This window comes from Nyctereutes procyonoides, unplaced genomic scaffold, assembly GCF_905146905.1.
Source record: "Nyctereutes procyonoides isolate TBG_1078 unplaced genomic scaffold, NYPRO_anot_genome, whole genome shotgun sequence".
Classification (NCBI taxonomy): Eukaryota; Metazoa; Chordata; class Mammalia; order Carnivora; family Canidae; genus Nyctereutes; species Nyctereutes procyonoides.
In genome coordinates, this window is record NW_026575125.1 from 1,409,809 (window position 1) to 1,419,633 (window position 9,825).

Sequence of the window (9,825 nt, forward strand, 5' to 3'; positions counted from 1 at the left end):
TGTCATTCCTCATCACCCTCATGACAAGAGTGATGGCTGGGATGGCCGCCATATTGTTTGCCCCAACCAAGGGAATTTTTTTTCTTAAGATTTTATTTATTTATTCATGAGAGATGCAGAGAGAGAGAGAGAGAGAGGCAGAGACACAGGCAGAGGGAGAAGCAGGCCCTGTGCAGGGAGCCCGACGTGGGACTCGATCCCGCGTCCCCAGGATCACACCCTGGGCTGAAGGCAGGTGGTAAACCGCTGAGCCACCCTGGGATACCCCAACCAAGGGAATTAAAATCAAAATGTGGGGCAGCTGATTCCCTTTCTGGTACAACCCCGTACTAACTAGTGCTTGGGAGAGTTTTTGGGTAGGATATAAAATTTATAGGGGAATATGGAGGATGTCACGCCCAACAACATAGGGGTTGGAACTCCATCGTTGGCTGTTTTGAGACCATATAGGCAAGAGTTCCTGGATTACATAGGATTTGCCATGGTGTCAGTTAGCTGTATTTTGAACATAGCTCATGTTCATGCATCTCTAGGTTGCTCAAAGTTTTGACTTTCCTCTTGTAAGGTGAACACAAGGGGTGGACTCTGATGGGAATCCTATTGGGCTGTGGGTGGAGTCTCACAGTGTCTGAACGTCTCAACCTACCTGTGGTTTCAAGTCCAGATTCATACTTAGCCACTGAGCTCCATTCTCACAGATCACTGCCTGAGGACTCTAGGGAAATACACAAAAGATGGGGCACCTGGATGCCTCAGCAGTTGAGTGTCTGCCTTTGGCTCAGGTCGTGATCCCGGGGTCCTGGGATTGGGTCCCGCATCGGGCTCCCTGCAGGGAGGCTGCATCTCCTTCTGCCTTTGCCTCTGCCTCTCATGAGTAAATAAATGAAATCTTAGGGAAAAAAAAAAGATTTGAATAGATGGTGATACAAAATTTGACTATAGGCAGGGAGTCTACCCTTAATGTCCCATCTTTAGAGATTTTTAGATTCACAGACTCCGTCTGTAGCCTGAAATTGAAAGTCCCAAAGAGCTTATGGGTTCAGAGATTTAACATAAGCTGCTGTTTTGAGGGTAAGGGTGCCTCATTATGTCTATTTCCCACATGTGACCGGGTGCCTTCCATCAGAGTTGCTTGGGAAACCATGCTTGGTTGTCTGAATGTTGAGCGTCCAGCATGTCCAAATGGACAGATGACCAAGGTCAAGGACGTGCCCAAATGGACAGATGTCCAAGGTCAAGGATGTGCCCAAATGGACAGATGTCCAAGGTCAAGGATGTGCCCAAATGGACAGATGTCCAAGGTCAAGGATATGTCCAAATGGACAGATGACCAAGGTCAAGGACGTGCCTAAATGGACAGATGTCCAAGGTCAAGGACGTGCCCAAATGGACAGATGACCAAGGTCAAGGACATGCCCAATGGACAGATGACCCAGGTCAAGGATGTGCCCAAATGGACAGATGACCAAGGTCAAGGACGTGCCCAAATGGACAGATGTCCAAGGTCAAGGGCGTGTCCAAATGGACAGATGTCCAAGGTCAAGGATGTGTCCAAAGGGACAGATGACCAAGGTCAAGGACGTGCCCAAATAGATGACCAAGGTCAAGAACATGTCCAAATGGACTTCATTTCTGCCCCCTCTCTGAAGATGCTCAGCTCAGAGCATGATGCCCAGCCCAGAGAGGGGGAAGGCACGCCTGCTAGGGAAGGAGGTATGGGAAGTCCAGGCACAATGATTTTCTGAAAATCTGTAGGTGACTTTCAAACCCAATTTGGATCTCCAAATCCAGTCGGATTCTGGAGTTGTAAGGCATTTACATCACCTTGTGTTTGGGATATATGCCCCCCCTTGGATGTTATGGTGCCAATTTGACATTCATATGCCAAGGCACTATGCCAAGGCACAGCGGTTTGGGGGAAGGACCCAAGAATCTTAATGGACTTGACATTGTCTGATACTTGGAGTGGGGTTAGGAACTTGGGAAAGCAAGTGTTCTCCATCCCCCTGTACCCCATTCCTGGATTTTGGTCTTTGTTTGAAGCATTCGTGTTCCTAACACGGGGTGAAAACGGAAAATTCCCCAGGTAGAAATAGTCGAATTAACAAATTTCAAAAATAAAAGCATCTTCCCAAAAGAATGGGCTCAGGGCGCTCTGGAACTCAACACATGCTTACTGAGCAGCGAGCTAAATTCTTCATTTACCCAGGATTTCGTACAGTTTCTCCTGCGTGAGCCAATTGAATATTGGGGCCAACTTTATAAGCTCGATTTGCTTTCTGGTTTTATTGGAGTTGGGGATCTTAGCTGATTTAGACACACAAAGAAAAAGTAAAAAAAAAAAACTGGTGGGAAAAAAGAGGTGGATTAAAACAAAGGAAGTAGGCTGGTAGTTCCGATATCAGTTGTTAAGGACCTTTATCTGTAGCCATAAAATGCCCAGAGTTAAGATAAAGAAAACCGGGTGCTCTTTTTCTATAAACCCCAAGACGCTAACGCGGGACAGTGAGTATCTCTTTGGAGTCCAGGAATAGATATTTTGGTGTTTTCGACCTGTGTTAGCGGGGAGCTCGGTGTTTGTCTCCGTGATGCGTTTTTATGAACAGAGGTAGAAATGAAGTGTTGGGTCCGGGCATTGGGCCCTGGAAGATCCTAGAGCTTTCGGGGCGTCTGTATAGGAATATTGATGGGTTTTCTTCATGGGGTCAAGAAGTGCGCATCCACGGGTAGCTGTGAGCTTGGACGTTTCCTAAGAAGGATGTGGCCACGGTGCATCCCACTGCTTCTGCTTGAAGGAACCATGGTTTTGGGGGGAAAATCATTGTTCTGCAAGAGTGACTATTTATAAAGAGGGTGGTTTTCCAGGACCTTGTCACTGCGTTCAATTTCGTGGTGTCTGTTGACTCAGGCGCCATCAACTGGGCGCAAACCGGGGCGCGCTCTCAGCCCGGAGACGCATCCGGCAAATACGAGCCGACCTGCTGTAAATGTACTGAAGCGCTTTTGAGTATCACGTTCTGAGCTGATGCCCGGAATCCATGGCCGATGGGATTTGGTAGATGTGTCCTGTCTTCCTGGAGGTCTGGATGTGTCCCCGAGAGTTTAACGTGGTTTTCTTCCAATTGACGCGTGCTGGGCTCCCCGCCGACATGATGCGTGGTTTGCTGTGCTGGCTCCACGTGACCGGTTTGAGCGGCAAATGGCGTGGGTGGTGACCTGCTTTCACAGAGCTGTCACCTGGCGGGCACGACGCTGTCGTCTCGGCTGGTTCTGGCTGTTTGCGGGCTTGTCCGCCTGATGTCCGCAGCGGATGCTTGAGGCGTTGCTGGCGTGAGCTGCATCCATCCCCATCTCCACCTCCCTGTCCTCCTTGATTTTGCTTTCATCTCTCCTTGGCTCCTCAATGGCACTTCGGGCTTTCAGCATCGCTTAAAAAAAAAAAGAAAGAAAATCCTAAAATCCTAAAATCATGCTCTGCTCCTGCCCGAAGTGCCTTTGTAACAGCGGTGGCTGCTGCCTCGGGCTTTGGACATGTGTGGACCTCTCCGAAGTTTACCTCCTTTCTGTTTTGTTTTCTCTTTCTCTTTCTTTTTCTTTTTTGTTTTTTCTTTTTCTTCTTTTTTTTTCTTTTTCTTTTTCTTCTTTTTCTTTTTTCTTTTTCTTTTCCTTTTCCTTTTCTTTTCTCTTCTCTTTCCTTTTCTCTTTTCTTTTCTCTTCTTTTCTCTTTTTTCTTTTCTTTTCTTTCTGTTTGTTTTTTTTTTATTCATTTTTCAACCTTTCGTTTCAGATGAGCCGAAGATGTAGGGACAAGCAGAAAGCCATGTGCAAGCCCGGAGCCGCTCCCGTGCGATCAGGGCTTGTCCGCTGAGACGCAGAGTCTAAAGCAAAGCCTGGCCCTTGCCCTCATCCCCGTGGCTAGCCGTTGCCGTGGCGCTGGGACGCCTCCCAGGCCGACCGTGTCCCCCTTCCACATGCACGGAAGCTCCTACCCGCGTACGGCGTTCACGCATACGTAGCTTCAGGACACCAAGAGGAATGCAGAATATTTTCTAGTAAACTTAAAGCCAAGGGAAAAAAAAAAGCCAAGGGAAAAGCGATGGTGGCCAGCTGCACGCGTGGGGCGCTTCCCCGTATTCCCCGCCTGGCTGCCACGTTCATGTTTCCGCAAATGGGCCGCCGGTGCCGCGAGCCTTGGCCGCGTCCTCCTCACGCAAAGCCCACCGGTTACTCCGTTTCACCCTGCAGCGCAGCCTTTAACGTCTGACTTCCCCGCTGTATGATGCCTTGGCCACACGCCGCGTCCCATGAAGCAGGTCCTTGCTGTCTCTCTGACCAGTTTTTTTTTTTTAATTAAATGGGTGACTATCCCACTTCTCCAGGGTGGGGGGAAGAAAAATATCCACTTATTTAGGAATGACCCACAAACGTCACAATCTGAGAATTTTGAATTTAGGTGACATCAGGGTGGCGTGTGCCGACACGTGAGAATCTGTGCATCTTGGAAATCCCCGTAAACGTGAAATCACCTATAGGTTTTTTCTTTTTCTTTATTTTTTTTTTCTTAAAGGTTTTTTCTACCCCTGCGTACATCTGGGCATCTCCTTCCCTTGGGCATATAAATCGCTTTTCTCATCTCAACCTCATGCAGAGACTTGGCATCGCCTCCGGCCTGGGGTGGGGTGGATGGTGGTGATGTCAGGGCTGGATCACTGGCCGGCTGTGGGGTTAGCATGGCTGGTTGATGGGGTGGTGAGCTGTCATGGGGGCCCTGCATGGTTTTTTCTTGAGTCTGGTCACCCCTCAGTGGTCACCGTGGCCACTGACTGGTGCTTTGGATGATGTGCGTGTGTGTTTTTTAGTTCTTATAAAAGGACGCTTGCTCTCAGGTTAGCACTTTGGCCCGTGTGCCCCCGAGAAGCAAGTCCTCAGTGTGGCCTACGATGAGGTGCTGCTGGTCAGTGGTCCCCCAGGGCCGTGGTTTTGCCTCCAAATGCATGCTGTGTGTATACTTAAATAATCCCCAGGCACGGAGAGCTGCGAAAGCTGCAAATTCCATAACCGCTCTAGCAGCCACATGTGGTCCCTAGGGCCGCAGAAAAGCACGCGCATTGCCTTTGTGTAAGTTGAGATGTGGTGTGCTTGGGTTTTTACATTTGGATGCAGAGTGGATTCCCCAGAACCTGGCCAGTCTCCCTGTACGAGCCCGCGGCACGACGGGGCTACGGGTGGTTGGGTCTCGAGGGCTTGCATGGGTCTCCTCTGGGGAGACGGGGGATCTGACTGTGCATCCCTGGTGGTCACCTCAGCTGGGGTCCTTCTCAAGAGTTGGCACTTACCAACAGCCGTGTGGCATTCCAGCAAACAGCATTACCAGCAGAATCTGGGAGAACCGCCTGGGGGGCAAAGCCACGTCTGAATCACAGCCATCTGACCCCAACGGTGCTGACGTTAGTGCTCTGTCCCCCGTGCACGCTGATTCTGGGGAGCGCAGGTTGTGTCCTTCTCCCCAGAGGGCACACACATGGGTCGTGGACCATGCAGCAACCACCCTGCTCGCTCCGCGGCACCCTCCCTACAGTGCTGCCTCCAGAAGGTTCTCCTCGGAAGCTGGCGGTGTGTGATGGCAACGTCAAGTAGCATCAGAAGATGCCCTTTGACGTGTTGCCCCCACAACGGATGTGGCCATTAGTCCATCTCGCCGCTCCAGCGGGCGTGTACCGCTGTGTTCTCAGTCGCCACCGGATGAGCTGTCCTGTTGCCATGTGCTCGCTCTACACCTTGTGTGTTCCCATGGCCGCCACCTGCCCTGCCAGCACGAGACCCAACATGTGTGCACTTACGGCTCTCTTATAACCGTCTGGGTCTCCTTTTTTGGAGGCTGGGGGATAGGGGGACAGATTACGGGCTTTCTTGCACTCCCACTGGGCCTGTTCTTCTGTGACCTGGAGCAGAAGTCACATGGTGTGTCTTTTCATGACAGGATTCTCCCCCCACCCGCCACCCCGCTAAAAGCAATGTATTTTGTATAACAGTTTGAGCTTTGTGAACGGTCTTGGATGTCGTTTGCTCGGGCCCCTTTGCGGCCGCTGTTCCTGAGCGACACCACCATGGAGAAATAAACGCCTCTTTGCCTGTGAAATCTGTCCGCTGTCTTGAATTCGGTCAACTCGTGCTGTAGATCTTGGGGGTGGAGGGACGATTAGGGAGGGGCCTTGGTCGTGTCTGCTCTGATGTGTGTTTGGCAGATTTCAAAATAGAAATTAAGAATTAAAAAAAAAAAGCAACAGATAACAACAAGAAAACCCAAAAGCAAGCCAACGGGACCCTGTGAAGCCCTGTTAGTCTTCGATTCCCTGTGGATGGGGCTGCACTGAGCAGGTCTGCATCTCCGTCCCTCCTGGCCCCATTGATTGTGGGGGGTGGATAGGAGGGCGGGGAGCTGGTTCCAATGACAGTGACATTAGGGTGCATTCTTGGTATTCACCCCCTTGGGGCATCTTTTGTGCTTCCTTTCAGCCGACCAAGGTGACACCAGCACGAAAAACCAGCAGAGCACCAACGCCGAGCAACCAGGTGAGCAGCCGGGCACCAGCCCTTGTATCTTCTGTCCTCCTGCCGTGCTTCTGCGCAGCTCCATGGCGCACTGTGGGGCATTCCATGAGTTCCTCTGTGTACCCACGTTTCTGAGGGGACGGGCTCCAGTGACGCTGTGTAGACGCTCTGGGGCTTGAGGCTTTCAGATGACACCCACTGTTGTCTCCGACTCTCTTTAATGATCAATGATGAGACTTGGCCCGCGGTGCCCCCCTCGTGGCTACATGCTCGGGAGGTCAGCCGGCTGGTGTGCAAATGAATTTTTCATGAGATTTTTACTTATTTTGAATTTGAAAAATAGGCACTTTTAGGAAGTGCGTGTCTTACTTGGGGCAACTTCAAAATGGGGAGAGATGTGTCACACAAGGCATCATTGTTGAAGTACCCAAAAACGCACAGTAGACCTCTACACCGTAAATGACTTGATGAGAAAAATGGTAGTCCCAAATGATTTTAAATTAATAAAAACCACGGCACCTGATTAAGAAAATTATGTGTGGTGAGATTTGGCAGATCACAGATGTTTTTGGCCGTGTCAGAGAAGCCGCTGGGAGAAATTGCCTTCTCCTATTTTTTTCCCCTACTTTTCCTGGGGTATCTTTTTTTTTTTTTTTTTTTTTTTTCTAGCTAGAGTTGATCATACTCTGAAATTTGTTGAATCTGTTTCCCCTGGGAGGTTAGAGTCGGTTTTTGCTTTCTGTCGGCAATGTGTTTGGCCTGCATTTGTCTTCCGCAGCGAGGGAGTCACCTGCGTCTGAAGTGTTTGAGGTGCAGATGGTGACATGCAGGTTTTCGGGGGACCTGGGCATGCCGTGTGAAGTCATTCCCTGTCTGTTTGTCCTTGACAGTTCAGTGGACTCTTCTGGAAAAATAGAAGCTTGGCCACAAATGCGACTCTGTGACAATCCCCGCAGGAGGACGAGTCTGGCCTGCTGCGTCCTCCCGACAAACGCAGGCACCAGGGCAGAGCCAGCCACGCCGGGATCCAGCCCCATCCTGTCCATGCCTTTGTTCACGCTGAGACTCTTTCTTTTGACCTTGACATGCGTTGTGCCTGTTTGCACCACGCTGGGTAGATGAGGGATACTCGTGCGGCGCGTTGCATCCCGAGGGGAATGGCGCTCACGCTATCCGTGGCCGTTAGGTGTTTCCCCATGGGGTGTGAAAGGCCGATTGTCCATCACAGTCAGTCCATCAATCCAATGCTGACCCCACAAAGTTCCCCCACCCGGAACTCTGGGTCATGTGACCAACAACGTGTGAATTAAACACAACCGTCCCCTGACATTGACCCTTGGATACAGTGACATAAGCCTTCAATTAGCGTCCTCAGAACCTCCTTCATTGGGTAAGATTTTTTTTCACACCACACTAATAAAAAAATAAAAAACCAAGTACTTTTTACTTAAATGTCTTGCCATGGGGTGACCTTTAAAGGAGGCTGTGGAGAGTAGTGGAATAGACCCCGTGGTGCCTTTTCTGGGACTGTAAGACAGTTGATTGACCCAAGCATCCCCCTGCATTTTCGGGATTTTCTTTCTCTGCCTATTTGCCTCCTCTGGTCTGGTACACCAAGGACATTCAGATACTCCCCTGGGTTACATCCTTCTCTGTATTCAGATACTCCCTCATGTCTAGATACTCCCGTGCATTCATATATTCCCTTGGATCAGATACTCCTGTCCATTCAGATACTCACCTCTATTGCATACTTGTCTGTATTCAGATACCCCCCTACATTCGGATACTCCCCTGCATTATATATTTCTCTATACTTAGATACTCCACTGTATCAGATACTTCTCTGCCTCCAGACACTCCCCTACATCAGATACTCCTCTGCAATTCAGCTACTCACCTACATCAGATACTTCCCAGTGTCAGTTATTGCCCTGCATCCAGACACTCCCCTACATTCAGAGATAGTCCTCTTCATCTGATACTCCTGTAGATTCAGATTCTCCCCTGCATCAGATATCGCCCTGCATTCAGGTACTGCCCTCTTGTTCTGTGGGGTTTTTTTTTTGTGGAAATTTGCCACCTGTAACGTCCTTACAAAGTGTTTTAACTGCTTTGATGTGAGAGCTTGCTTTAACTTTGGGGTAAAAGTGCTTTGTGGCAGAGGACCTCCTGCTTTGTGTCCTAAAGACTCGAACTGAAAGCATCAACTCTTCCTCCTTGAAATAAACAATGACTCTTCTACGTCAAGAAGCACGTCCCCAATGTAGGGCCCTGCACACACACATGCACGTGCACGCACAAGGCGGCAGAGATGCATGCTTGTATGTGGCAGTTTGCAAAGGGCTTCGTTGAGATCTTCATGTTCACGTCATGACGTGCAGAAGCCCTGATGTTCTAGGTGCATACACTTCCCTCCACTGAAGAAGAATTAGGACACCTTCATCAGCTTCCAGTGACACGGCAGGCTCATGCAAATCTGTTAGGACAGTCGTGCAGAGAATGGCATGTTGGTGAGGATGCCTCATCTCATCATCAGTAGTGATGTTCAGAGGTGCAGCATGTTGTCCAAGCCAGGTTCACACACATCTGTCCCTATCGAGGGGTATGCTGGCATCACACCTAGATGGTGTGCCATCACATATCACCAGATTTTGGGGAAGGGCTGGGGTGGAAGTATCAGTCATCCATCATGGGTCTTTGTCACTTGGAAGCTCAGAAACACTGCTGGCAGTCTGGGCGGTGGGCCCCTGAGCCTTCGTCCCTTGTGTTAAGGACTCCATCCCTCCCCGGACACTATCCCTCCATTAGCTCCTACTTCCCTCCATTGCCTACGAGGTTTCAAGCTTCATTCTCAAGATCCAATGGGGAGCATGGTCTCTGGCTCTTTTTGCATTTAACTTCTTTTTCCTGTTTTTCATCGATGGTAACCTTTGAGTCTGTGAAGTGGTAAAATAAAAAAAAAAATGGTTGAGACCCCTGAGTGTGTATCCCATCCATTCATTAATTCATTTTGCAAATAGCTACCCCCCTGTGGCTCAAGTGTGTACGGAGTTGGACATGACACTGGATTCTGGAGGACATAACACAAACATCTCAAGAGCTGGGGTCGACCAGTTGTCAAGGGCTGAGGGCTGGATTATCTAATACCCTTGGGCCCTGTTGCTTAGCTAGCACGAAACACCTAGGTGACAGACACAGCACAGAAGTATCCACGTTCTTCTCAAATGAGCCTTTAAGGTCAGATTCCGCATGCAAACTTGCTTTATAATT

The 9,825-nt window shown here is 49.7% G+C and overlaps 1 protein-coding gene across 2 annotated transcripts in view; it reads left to right on the forward strand.

Moving 5' to 3' along the window:
- CD99 (CD99 molecule (Xg blood group)) overlaps window positions 1-9,532 on the forward strand; it is a 34,993-nt gene extending 25,461 nt beyond the window's left edge. The window contains exons 9-10 of one of the 2 annotated variants that reach the window (XM_055337708.1): window positions 6,517-6,573; window positions 7,443-9,532. In XM_055337708.1, the coding sequence (XP_055193683.1) occupies window positions 6,517-6,573; window positions 7,443-7,468 (83 nt within the window). In that variant the 3' untranslated portion in view covers window positions 7,469-9,532. Of the gene's footprint in view, window positions 1-3,787; window positions 6,140-6,516; window positions 6,574-7,442 lie in introns of those variants that run through there. The other variant, XM_055337709.1, reaches the window with a different exon arrangement.
- Window positions 9,533-9,825: the final 293 nt, after the last annotated feature.